This window comes from Podarcis bocagei (assembly GCF_964188305.1).
Source record: "Podarcis bocagei genome assembly, chromosome: 3".
Classification (NCBI taxonomy): domain Eukaryota; kingdom Metazoa; phylum Chordata; class Lepidosauria; order Squamata; family Lacertidae; genus Podarcis; species Podarcis bocagei.
The window spans coordinates 78,996,818-79,010,477 of NC_138127.1; the positions used below are offsets into that span (position 1 = coordinate 78,996,818).

At 44.6% G+C, this 13,660-nt stretch overlaps 1 protein-coding gene across 1 annotated transcript in view; it reads left to right on the plus strand.

The window, feature by feature from the left end:
• Positions 1-12,768, plus strand: part of NVL (nuclear VCP like) — a 42,731-nt gene extending 29,963 nt beyond the window's left edge. Inside the window, exons 20-23 of the mRNA XM_081186387.1 lie at positions 7,519-7,595; positions 8,130-8,218; positions 10,778-10,848; positions 11,239-12,768. Coding sequence (XP_081042513.1) covers positions 7,519-7,595; positions 8,130-8,218; positions 10,778-10,848; positions 11,239-11,283 — 282 coding nt within the window. The 3' untranslated portion in view covers positions 11,284-12,768. The remainder of the gene's footprint in view (positions 1-7,518; positions 7,596-8,129; positions 8,219-10,777; positions 10,849-11,238) is intronic.
• Positions 12,769-13,660: the final 892 nt, after the last annotated feature.

Consider the following 13,660-nt stretch of genomic DNA (forward strand, 5'->3'; position numbering starts at 1 on the left):
CCAGCATTTTAAAATCTCCCCGGGACAGAGACTTCTCTGCTGTCCCTTGGAGATTTTAAAATGCTGGGGGTCGGCAGCGAACGCTTCGCTCCCGCCCGCCAGCATTTTAAGATCGCCCGGGGCAGGCGGGGGGGGGAAGGCAGGCGGGGGGGAGCAAAGACTTTTGCCCCCCGCCGGCCTTCAGAAGAGGTCCTCTTCTGAAGGCCGGCTGTGGGCGAAAGTCTTTGCTCCCGACCGCCAGCATTTCCCTATGGGCTTTCGTCTTGCGATGCAAGCCCATAGGGAAATTCGTCTTGCGAAGCGCCTCCAAAACAGAAAACCCTTTCGTCTTGCGGGTTTTCCGTCTTGCGAGGCATTCGTCTTGCGGGGTACCACTGTAATTTCCCCTAGAGCTTTACCTTACTCAGAATAGTTAAACCTAAACTGAATGCATAAAAATAGCATTGTTCAACTGCTAAAAAAAGAAATAAATCCTTTACACTCCTTAGTCTAATTTTCAATATCTACTGCTCCTTAATCAATGATGCATAATCTGGTACAAGATTATGACATTCTTCATCTCATAACGTAGAGGTGGGGAACCTATGATGAACCACAGTTCCCACTTATCCCTGACTATTGCCCATGTTGGCTTACGTTGATAGGAGTTTGAATCCAACAACGTCTGGAGGATCACAGGTTCCCAAGAGATGCATTGCAAAAGCAGCACCATATCTCCCCCCCCCTCCCAATACATTTCATACCAGTTTGGAACAAATTTGGTTTCTAAACCTCCATTGATGCTTCTCAGCTGGTTGGATTCCCTCCTGCTGCCTCCTGTTCCTCAGCCCTTCATGGCTAACCAGCTCACATTTGATCAGGACACGCTTGTGGCAAACCATATTTGCCACCTGGCAAATATGCCACCTGGCGAAGCGATCAGTGCCCTCTTTGCTTTCCTTTTTTTTTAAGGCGTGCTTATGCTAGGAGGTAGTACTGTGAGCCCAGATAGGCAACCATCAAGGTAACTTTGGAAATGATATAAATAATAAATTTTTCTCTATCGTAAACTTTTGCAAAATAGAGCTTCTCTCCCTTTTTCCTTTTTTTACACACACAGTTCCGTTTGATGTTATATTCCATATCTATAATCCAATTTCTTCAATCCTCACTTGTTCAAATATAATGAGTTAGCATTCAGAGGAGAGTTGCTGAAACATAAATGTAGAGAACAAAACTTTAAATAAAGAAACCGTAGGCTCCCCTTCCAACCCCGTCTTTTGCATCGAATGACGTCTTATCTCAAGTTCAATCCTTAAAGTCCTTGCAGTTGGTTTGCTCCACAGTTTGTGATCTTATCTCTTCTAGCATGTGCCTGTACTTTAGTCCAATTAAGCTCTAATTAACAGGAAAACCTCTGCTTTTTAATGGCGGCATTGGAGGGTTTTCGCCAGGTGAAGTGCTTTTACACACAGCGCCTCCCTGCCCCCTGCATTCTATGCCAGAGCAAGAGCCAGGTACAGAGATGAACTGCAAGTGAAGCCCGCCCCCTCACCTTGTCCCTGGGGGGGAATTTGCAAGGACAATTGCCCTCAGTCATCCTTGTTTTTCCTTCGCCAACGATCTTCTGCTGTCATGGGGGCTGCCTCCATTAAGGCAGAGTAGAACCAGAAGCCCTGAACAACTTGTACTTTAAGGACCACCTTTGTCCTTATTTTCCAGCATGATAATAATAATAATAATAATAATAATAATAATAATAATAATAATAATAATAATAATAATAATAAATTAATAATGTATTATTTATACCCCGCCCATCTGGCTGGGCTTCCCGAGCCACTCTGGGTGGCTTCCAAAAGAATATTAAAATACTATAATACATCAAACATTAAAAGCTTCCCGCAACAGGGCTGCCTTCAGATGTCTTCTAAAAGCCTGGTAGTTGTTGTTCTCTTTGACATCTGGTGGGAGGGTGTTCCACAGGGAAGGCGCCACTACCGAGAAGGCCCTCTGCCTGGTTCCCTGTAATGGCTTCTCGCAGTGAGGGAACCGCCAGAAGGCCCTCGGTGCTGGACCTCAGTGTCTGGGTAGAACGATGGAGGTGGAGACGCTCCTTCAGATATACTGGACCGAGGCCGTTTAGGGCTTTAAAGGTCAGCACCAACACTTTGAATTGTGCTCGGAAACGTACTGGGAGCCAATGTAGGTCTTTCAAGACCGGTGTTATGTGGTCTCTGCGGCCGCTCCCAGTCACCAGTCTAGCTGCCGCGTTCTGGATTAGTTGTAGTTTCCGGGTCACCTTCAAAGGTAGCCCCACGTAGAGCGCATTGCAGTAATCCAAGCGGGAGATAACCAGAGCATGCACCACTCTGGCGAGGCAGTCCGCGGGCAGATAGGGTCTCAGCCTGCGTACCAGATGGAGCTGGTAAACAGCTGCCCTGGACACAGATTTGACCTGTGCCTCCATGGACAGCTGTGAGTCCAAAATGACTCCCATGTCCTTCAGGGGCACAGTTACCCCATTCAGGACCAGGGAATCCTCCACACCTGCCCGCCTCCTGTCCCCCAAAAACAGTACTTCTGTCTTGTCAGGATTCAACCTCAATCTGTTAGCCGCCATCCAACCTCCAACCGCCTCCAGGAACTCACACAGGACCTTCACTGCCTTCACTGGTTCTGATTTGAAAGAGAGGTAGAGCTGGGTATCATCCACATACTGATGAACACCCAGCCCAAATCCCCTGATGATCTCTCCCAGCGGCTTCATGTAGATGTTGAAAAGCATGGGGGAGAGGACAGAACCCTGAGGCACCCCACAAGTGAGGGCCCAGGGGTCTGAACACTCATCCCCCACCACCACTTTTTGAACACGGCCCAGGAGGAAGGAGCGGAACCACTGTATAACAGTGCCCCCAGCTCCCAGCCCCTCAAGACGGTCCAGAAGGATGTTATGGTCGATGGTATCAAATGCCGCTGAGAGATCCAGCAGAACTAGGAAACAGCTCTCACCTTTGTCCCTAGCCCGCCGGAGATCATCAACCAGTGCGACCAAGGCAGTTTCAGTCCCATGATGAGGCCTGAATCCTGACTGGAAGGGATCCAAATGGTCCGCTTCTTCCAGGCGTGCCTGGAGTTGTTCAGCAACCACTCGCTCAATCACCTTGCCCAAGAATGGAAGATTTGAGACTGGGCGATAGTTGGCTATCGTGGCCGCATCTAAAGATGGTTTTTTAAGAAGTGGTTTAATAACCGCCTCTTTCAGCGGGTCTGGGAAGGCTCCCTCACGGAGGGAAGCATTCACCACCCCACGAAGCCCATCGCCCAGCCCTTCCCGGCTAGCTTTTATAAGCCAGGATGGGCAAGGATCAAGGAGACAGGTGGTCGGTTTCACTTGTCCAAGCAGCCTGTCCACATCCTCGGGGTTAACAGATTGGAATTGATCCCACACAACTTGACTAGACAGGACTCTAGCACTCTCCCGCCCCGGCCCTGCTCCTACGGTGGAGTCTACCTCTTCTCGAATCTGAGCAACTTTCTCTGCAAAAAACTTTGCAAAGTCATTGCAGGAGTTCATGTGGCCCCTACTGGGCCCTGATGGAGCAGGTGGTTCTGCTAAATTGCGAACCACCTGAAAGAGTCTCCTGCTGCTGTTTTCCGCAGATGCAATAGAGGCGGTGAAGAAAGTCTTCTTCACCGTCGCTATCGCCACTTGGTAGGCTCGACATTGAGCTCTAACCCGTGTCCAGTCAGATTCAGAATGGGTTATCTGCCACCGGCGCTCTAGCTGTCTCAACAATTGTTTCATTGCCCTCAGATCCGTGGAAAACCACGGGGCTGTCCAGGCTCCATGCAATCGGAGAGGGCGCTTTGGAGCCAAACAGTCAATAGCCCTGGTTAACTCCACATTCCAGCGGGCCACCAGGGAATCAGCTGAAACACTGAGATTATCCAGAAAAGCAGTGCCCACCATTAAAGAGGCCTAACTGGCTTCAGCTAGAAGAGGATTTTGTATTGCCAGTCCCATGCTGTGGATGACTCGTTCAGCAGTCACATCCTTACTTTCAGCTTTCAGGTGTCTTCTACAGGCCCATGCAGTTATTTGAAATGTTCTAGATTAGACGGTCCTTTTAATTATTATATTGTGCTGTTTTTAATAGTTTTAATGGTTTTTATATTGCTGTACACCACCCTGATATTTTATGAGGGGGTAGTAGGCAAATCCTTTTATAGATAATTATGTAGAAAAATTATGCATGTTGACATGGAAGGATGTGCCTCCTGCTCTCCTGCTGGGAAACATCATCCCAGTTTCTCCCCACAAACTTCCACTGAAGGATTTAGCCCTGTTTAGCTCTGAAACTCTTTCAGCCTAACCTGCTTTACAAGGTTGCTGCGTAGATAAAATTGGTGGTAGAAAGATGGGGTTAAAAGATGATGAAATAACTCCTGGGAAAAATGCCAGTATAGCGCTGTCAGGTATAAATGGAACACCTTGCCCTTGTTGCTAAAACTTGGAGAGGTGAAGAACATCACCATTTGAAAATTATTTAAATTCAATTAAATATTGTGAAATGAAATGTTTAATCTGCAGTCTTGCATCACATGCTGATGTGTAAGAATGCTAAAGGGCTCCAGTAAATACTGTCTTTTGGAGTACATTCAAGCACAGTCATACCTCGGGTTGAATACGCTTCGAGTTGAGCACGTTTGAGTTGCGCTCCGTGGCAACCGGGAAGTAATGGAGCACGTTACTTCCGAGTTTCATCGCATGCGCAGACGCTCAAAATGACGTCATGCGCATGCACAGAAGTGGAAAAAAGCGTGCACGTGTGCAGACGTGCCATCACTAGTTACATTTGCTTCTAGATGCGAACGGGGCTCCGGAACAGATCCTGTTCGTATCTAGAGGTACCACTGTAGTAAATTGTGGATTAAAAAGGTAAACGTAAAGGACCCCTGACAGTTAAGTCGAGTCACAAACGACTCATCTTGCTTTACTGGCCGAGGGAGCCGACATTTGTCCGCAGACAGTTTTTCCGGGTCACGTGGCCAGTATGACTAAGCCGCTTCTGGCGAAACCAGAGCAGCGCACAGAAACACCGTTTACCTTCCCACCAGAGCGGTACCTATTTATCTACTTGCACTTTGACGTGCTTTCGAACTGCTAGGTGGGCAGGAGCAGGGACCGAGCAATGGGACCTCACCCCAACATGGGGCTTCGAACCGCTGACCTTCCACATGGTTCTGCTCTCGATTTTATCCTCATAATAACCCTGAGAGACTGAATTCAGTGGATTTCACAGCTACTAATGGTTAAGCTTGAGTTTTCATAGCATGTCCAAATGGAGCGAATTACTTCATGTGGCCATATTATCTCAACAGTTTGGGATCCGGACTCCTTTGATCGCTTCTTCTGTGGAAACTTGAAGAAAACAAATCTCTGATGCAATTTTTACTTGTGTGCAGGAACATTATGTGTTGTGCTAGCAACCCTATTAATTGCTTTTCTGTTCAAAATGCTCTCAAGTCGTAAGTGAAAAATGATTAAACACCACTTTGCAAGTAACTGAATTTGTTTCAGCACAATGTGCACATATGTGTCCCTTTCAGAGCTGACACAATGAGTGTGTTTTGTGCGTTCTGTATCTGAGTACAGAATGGTGTTTTTAAAAGCAGGTTTTGGTTCTAGGACTGAGCCAAGTTTTGCCTAGAGCCAATGATTAATGAAATGTTTTGCTGGAAAAAAGTGAAGGGATTGGGTTAATGAATGTGAGTGCTGCTCTTTAGCTCAGGTTGTGTTAAGGAAATTAGCAAAACTGCATACAAAGCTGGTTCTGTGCAAGGTGGAGAAGACAATGCTTTTCTTGCTGTAAATGGAATAAAGTGTGTTTTGGCTTGTTCCTACATGTCTAAATGCAGGCTTGAAATTTAGTCATTGAAAAATGTTTCCCAGGCAGGCAGTTTGCCAAACAATTTCTCAAGCTGCCTTTCTGATGCATAAGTACATAAGTAGTTGGTGCCTGGCTGGTAGAACTTGTTTGTGGACTGCCAAATTTTTCCTTCCTTATTGAAAGTCTGGTGATTGTATTCTTCCCATTGCTGTTAGGATTTTTAGCTGTTGCCTAAGCCAGTGCCCTTTATGTCTGCAAATTTAGATACAGTGGTGCCTCGCAAGACGAAATTAATCCGTTCCACGAGTCTCTTCGTCTAGCGGTTTTTTCGTCTTGCGAAGCAACCCTATTAGCGGCTTAGCGGATTAGTGCTATTAGCGGTTTAGCGGCTATTAAAGGCTTAGCGGCTATTAAAGGATTAGCGGCTAAAAGGCTATTAGCGGCTTAGAAAGGGGGTGAGCGAAAAAAAATCGGAACACTTGCAAGACATTTTCGTCTTGCAAAGCAAGCCCATAGGGAAAATCGTCTTGCGAAGCAGCTCAAAAACGGAAAACCCTTTCGTCTAGCGGGTTTTCCGTCTTGCGAGGCATTCGTCTTGCGGGGCACCACTGTATGTCATGCATGTTGACAGAGGGCTCTTTGATCCAGCAGACGCTTCCTTCAGTGGGAAGGGAGACAATCTTCTTTTCCAATTCATACTACCCACTCCAGAACCACATGCCACATTGTTCCACAAGTGTCCCATCCATACCCCCCTGGAGCAGATTTAGCGTCCAAAGAGGATGAAGAATTTGCAAAACTTGTCTTCCTCCCTGTTACACAGCTTGATGGAGGCCTCCACTGGGTCAAAGTGCCTTCCATCAGCAGAGGAAACACTGCTGAATAAAATCCCATGCTTTCTCTGTTTTATGTGGAAACAACCAAGCAATGTTTCACATAGTTCTCTCTTTAGTCATGTCATTTGGTACTAGCGTTTGTATTTTTTAAAACAACATTATAGACTTAACTTCTTTGTGAGGCTTTTGATTCAGTGTTTTTCTGTTGTATATTTCTTCTTTAAAAGTATTTTAAATCCTTGAGTAATTTAAGAACCTCATAAAGCCGTGGTGGCAAATAACAACATCTTGCTGGCATCAAATCAAGAAACCCGGGTTAAGAACCTGTGAGTGCCCCAAGCCAGCCATGGGTGTTCCTGAGAAGCTTACTGAATAGTTTGTGTGATTGATTAGTAGCTTGGAGGGAGGACTTGGGAAAGCCACTCCCTCCTTGACAGTTTGGTTTCTCCATTTGGCTCTTGGGAATCTTGCCAGGCCACACCCTTTGCCAGTCCTGATTTGCATCCTCCTTGTGTTTTCCCCCAGGTGTGATCATGCCTCTTTCTTGCCTGGGTGGAGGAGCATGGGATTGTGTGTTGAGACTAGCCTACCGTACAAACACAAAATTCACATTCATTTCTCTCTGCACTGTTCATCCTGCCCCCACCAACCACTTGTCGTATCCACTCCTGTCCCCAGAATGGAATAATGCAGTCCTTGGGCTGAAAAATGTACCCCATCCCTGCTGTAGGATGAAACAATTGCTAGGTGGGTGGTTGCAGTCGATGCCCTATGTCTCTAAACATTTCCCCGGTTGTCACCTTTTATAGGATGGAACCCGACCCCCGCTTGACATTGATGTGGACCTTGAAGAAATTGCTCATAATCCCTGCTGTGATAGCTTTACGTAAGTAAATTTATCTTTTTTTATCTTCCATTGCCACTTGCAGGTAGCGTTGGTCCTTCTATGATACCACCTTATCAGTAGTAGAAAATAAACACATCACTCCAAATCCTCATCTTCTTGCTTTTTTATCTCCATTAACACATCTGCCTAGACTAATGTTCCAGATTTCTTTGACTCTTCCGGTTTATGACACTGAAATGCATTAAGTTCTGCATAGCAAAAACCTCTGTTCCTAGTTTACGTTTATTTTGAAAGCAAGTGTACTTCTGTAAAATGTGTCAAGGAGGGTTGCAGCATATGCTTACAGAATCTAAATTAACACATGCTAATCCCAGTTTGCCCCCAAAATATATAAAAAGAGCACATCTCAGACTAACCGGCACACCTTGCTGAATGGAAATAATTTTATTTAAATGTCTGTTCAGTGACATTTTAATGCCCATATTCGTTCCGCTTCTGCTGTTACAACTCTCGTTTGGGATAAAGAATGCGCCCTAAAATGACTCATTGGCTTTTTGTTGTTTGTCTTTATAGGGGAGCAGATCTTTCAGCTCTAGTGCGGGAGGCTTCTGTCTGTGCCCTGAAAGAGGAGATGGCAGTGCTGAATGCCACAGACAGGAAAGGTAAGGAAGAGGATATTAAACAGAATAACTTGAAGAGAGAGCAAGTTGAAAGATTTCCTTTCTTCTTTTTTGGGGACATAATTTCTTATTGAAACTTTTCATCATACAATACAATTTAAGACAAACTAAATAAAATAATCTAACCAAAAGAGAAAGAGAATGGTAGATCTTAACCCTTGTCTCACAAAGAAGGTCTCCCCTTTTGGCGGCTCCATTACTGTCACTGTGTTTATTATGAGAGGGAGTGATAATATAGAACTTTGAATCCTGGATAATAATAATAATAATAATAATAATAATAATAATAATAATAATAATAATTTATTTATTTATACCCCGCCCATCTGGCTGAGTCTCCCCAGCCACTCTGGGTGGCTCCCAATCAAGTATTAAAAACAATACATTAAATATTGAACAGGGCTGCCTTCAGATGTCTTTTAAAGATAGGATAGCTACTTATTTCCTTCACATCTGAAGGGAGGGTGTTCCACAGAGAAGGCGCCACTACCGAGAAAGCCCTCTGTCTGGTTCCCTGTAACCTCACTTCTCGCAATGAGGGAACCGCCAGAAGGCCCTCGGCGCTGGATCTCAGTGTCCGGGCTGAATGATGGGGGTGGAGACGCTCCTTCAGGTATACAGGACCAAGGCCGTTTAGGGATAATCTCTACATGCCGACTCTTTTGGGATTCCCGTCTATACTGACTGACCAACTATGCTGAAGGGGCTAGCTGGGAGAGCAGCTCGAGCCATTTGGCTCTATCCTTGTCCATACAGAAAGGCTGCTTCACACACAAGCAGCTGTAACAATTATTTCAAGTGGCAGTGCATGATCGAGCAGCGAATATTCTCTGCCCTTTCCTCTGCATGTGGTTAGAGGCTTTGTGAAATGAGACTGTGAGACACATCACAGCAATATCATTGTAGCCTTTGTTCACTGACTTTGTAGAGAAGCCAAGAATCAATGGCAGCTGTTGCTCTCACCTAAATGCTTTGCTTACAACAGGAGTTTCCTTTCAAAATAATATGAAGATTTCAGGTTAAGGTTGCTTTAGAATATTTAAGCAGATTTAAGATTTTTAAATTGGCAATCTTCGAAATTTTAAAACTACCATTTAGATTAGGTTAGTGAACTATCAGGAAGCAGGTGGGGGGGATTTTTTCCTTATTTCTGATTGGTGCTTGCCCGTAAATGTAGAATGAAGTCCTTCAGGGCTGATACAAATATGTCAGATGTTATGCTGGGAGCTGAAACAAATAAAATGAATTGTTGCATGTTTTTGGACTATTTTACGAGTCACCGCTTCCCTTTGTGATTTGCCAGAGTTTGATGAGGAACAGCCAGGTACAACTAATTTGTATTAGTTTGGAATGTTCTACTACTCATGGAGCTTGTTCTGTTGTACCTTCCAAATTTGTGCTTTGATCTCCCTGTAGCCCGTGAAGTTGACAGTTCAGAGAAAATCCTTGCATACAGCAACGTACACAGAGTTTGTGGCTGGATGCATGGCTCCGGAGATGTAGACCATTAGTTAGTTACATACACGTTTCAAGGCAGTAGGTTTACAAAACTGTTCTTCCTGTTAGCAGAATACTGGAATTGGACCATTCTTCATTTTAAAAACTTGTTTCTAAAGAAGACCTGGGCGGGCCAATTTACTTGGTGTTAGATACCAACGATACATCATTTTCATATAATTTTCTCTTCAACCATAACATGCTGTAAATTTTATATCCAAATTCCACAATTGTTCCCATGCTTCCATATCTATATAATGACCGATATCTATCGCCCAGTTTATCATTGTGGGAATCAGTCTCTAGGGAAGCTGTCCTAGGTTATCTTCTCAAATCCAGCTAATAGTCTGAGGGAAAGCTGGTTCTATCTTCTCCCTCCTCCTTGATAGTCTGCGCCGTTTCTTGCTGGTTCATTTGCTGAACAGAGGCAAGTTCTCTCATGAGCCTGATGGTCTTTTCCAGTTGTTCCTGCTTTGCCAGAGAGGCGTGGGTCACCTTCTTATTCCACGAAGAACTGTAAAAATGATGTCAGATTTTGGGTGGGCTTCAACACTGCACTAAGAAGATTGTTCCTTTGGGCAAGCATTTCTCCTCACCTGGTGGGACAGTCTCCCCCTCCTCCCCCTGAATGCTTTTATGGGAGTTCTCCAGACCCTCCAGAGTCAATCTGGGGGAGCCATGGGGGGAAGGGCAAGAATCCCATTGTGCTAGCAGGAGCCATTATTCTGGCTCCTGTCAGAGGAGCAGGGTAGTTGAATCCAGCCCTTTGTTTATAAAAAAATGTGCAATCTCTTTCTACTGTTGAGAGTAGGAAACTTAGGAGCCTTTTTATCCATTTGAGCAGAGCACTTGGAAGTGCCTAGAAGGTAAGTAGTGGGAAGCTCAATCTCTGGGCAATCTTCATTGGTAAGGGCGTTTGATGCTTTCATTATCCTCTTCCCAAAACTTATTTTGTTTATAGCCTTAAGTTTCATTTCTTTACAGTTCATTATGTATACTGTGGAAGCATGTTAACCTTCTCCTGTTGCACTGTATTGTTCGCAGGAGAAATCAAGATTGCCAGAAAACACTTCGAAGCAGCTTTCAAGAAAGTTAAATCTTCTGTATCGAGAAAGGTGAGAGGTGCTCTAGGCCAGCTGCTGACTTAAGCTAGGAGTGGTACAGAAGGCTAAGGATTGTGCAAAGGAATATGAGGCAACCAAATTCCCCTTCACTCTTGTCCAAACAAGTCTGATCTGGGGGGAAACCACGCATCTGCCTTGGTGTTAGTGAGAGGGAATCTTACTGGCACATGGAGAAGGAAGGCTCTGGACACTGCCTCCTCAGCAGCTGGGATCTTTAAAAAGCCAGTAAATTAGCCACTTTGCCTTTCCCTAGGTTTCTTTTGTAAATGCTGAAACACAATCTTTGCCACTAGGTAAAAGTTTTCCTTATGGTACAGTCGGCTCAAAAGCCTTACTGAATGAGTTTGTTTCTGTTTTTCCTCCCTTCACCGGCATCCTTAGGACCAAATAATGTATGAAGAGCTGTGCAAGTCACTGAGCAGGTGATAGCTGGATCATCCCTAACACCCAACATGTTGCTTAACCTGAGGACCTCTCCCAGTGGACCATTTTCCAGAAGCATCTTCATGGATTGGACTTAACCTTGGTTTTGCTTGCCTGCCAATCTCAACATTGCTGGACTCCGTTTCTGAGAGAAGTTCTATCACATTGTATAGTAATTAACATTTGGCCACAACCTTTCAAACTGCTCTCCAGGATATGGCCGGAAGATACATGATGTGGCCATCTGGCTGAAACTAAGCAACCCTGGATCTGGTCAGAAACCCATATATGCCATGGATCCTGTGATGGAAGAAAGTGCATGATGTAAATGTTGTTTTAAAAATATGCTGTCAGCTGTCATGCGCTTCTCCCCATCACTCTTCAGACGTTAAATTTTTCTTTCCGCTATGAGACATTTGATTAATTCTGTTAGTGTCCTGCCTGTAAACTGAACCGGTTAATACACAAAGAAGCAATAGCAAGTCAACATACCGCATCAAGCCTAGCCCAGATAGCAGGAATGGGGGACCTGTGATGCTCTAGATGGTGAGACTGTAGTTTCCATCAGCCCCAGAGAGCATGGCCAATTTCCAGGGATGATGGGAGTTGTAATCCGACATTGGGCTGCAGGGTGGGCACAAGTTCCCTATCCCTGTCTTACCCCACAGCCGGGAAAACAGCCAGGCAGGTAATAGGAGTAATGTTACCATGGCGGTAGTTACTCTGCCACCTACTACGCCCTTCCCAAAAAAAGTGTACAGCAGTGCCTAGCTGAGGAGGGGAAATTGTGCTGTTGGGCAAGCAGAAATGCTTTCACTGGCAGAAAAATATCCTTAAAACTACATTGAAAACGTAAGGAAAAACAGCTTTTTCTCTGTGGGGAAGCTTCACATTATTTAAAGAAGTCTGCTTGTTTGCTTTCAAAATACCACATTCCTTCCCATACTAGTTTTATGTGTATGACTTAAAACAAGGGAATATTAGGAAAAATTGGGTGCAGTGGGCTGAAGAAGCAAGACTAAAGCCAAGCGCCTGTTGGATCTGTCATTTGATCTACCCATGACCAATCCAGGCAATGCAAAGGAGATCCTCACAGCAGTGTACAAGGACTTTTAGATAGCAACCATTAATCAGCTGCATAGGTGTCCTAAGAACATGGCTTTATTATTGCAAAATCTTCTGCTTCCCACACATAGAACGCACACAGACTTTGCTTTTCCATGTGGTCTGGTGTGAAAGTCAGATATGATTGGATTTTTTAAAAATGCATTTGTTTTCAAGCATCAGCAAAACAGTAAAACAAAAAAAGTTAATCGAGAATAAATAATACAGAGCTTGTATTACAGAGAAACAGCCATCTGTAATGTGTTCCTCAAAAAGGTTCAGTGTTCTGCTTAGGATGCATTTCCATAGATTACTGGGTGTTAAGGAATGCATCCATATTCCAATGTATTTGTGTACATAATAAAGCACATTTCATAAAAACTGCTCCCTTCTGCATTGCTTTAACTTTATGCTTAGGTTTTTTCATGATTGCTATATTCCATACTTCCCAACGTTATTTGTCTTCACATCCTTCCAGTTTCTAGTATAATGCTAGCTGTTGTTAGCAGGAATGTTATAAATTCCTTATGTATTGGTGTTTTTAGTACACCATCAGTTATCATTAGGGCCAGGTGTTGAGTTTGTTGAATAATTTGTTTAGAGATTGTATTTATTTCCTGGAAAATACCTTTGGTACTGCATGTTCTTCCTCTGTCTCCCTCCTCAGTTGCTTCCACCCGTCAATACAACATTCCAAGTCAGTTTCCTTTCTTTGCTACCTTCTCAGTTGCTTCTGCTCATGTGGACCCTGGAAAGCACATAGAACTGGAAGAGGAAGTGTAAGGGGTGTGGCCAGTGGAGAGCCAGTGGTTCCCCACACATCTTTAGGGATTTGATTCCCCCTGACCAGGTATCCAAGTGGTTGTGTTCTGGTGTCTGTATCTTGGTTTGGGATTCCAAGATGGGAATAGGATTCTATTGGCTTACCATCCACCCCAGTAAGCAATTCTCCCTGCCCGAATTTATAGATGCAATCACAGCTGTGGACTGAAGGAGTCCTAAGTGGGTTGTTCTCGGTGACAAAACATGCATGCCATGGTGGTCTTGTCTGCTGTGGCTCAGCAGTTTATGGCCTCCAAGCCAACCAAGGACGTCTCTCTGATTCTATCTTGGCCAGCACATGTATTGGGGTACACATTGGGCTTTAGGCCACATCTTCTGTTTTGAAATAGTGATTTGGGTGTGGAAGCCATATGTGACACTTGTCACGGACAGATTATAAATTTAACCTGCAAGAGTAAAGGACCTGATTCAGTACTCTCCTCAAAAGCGGACA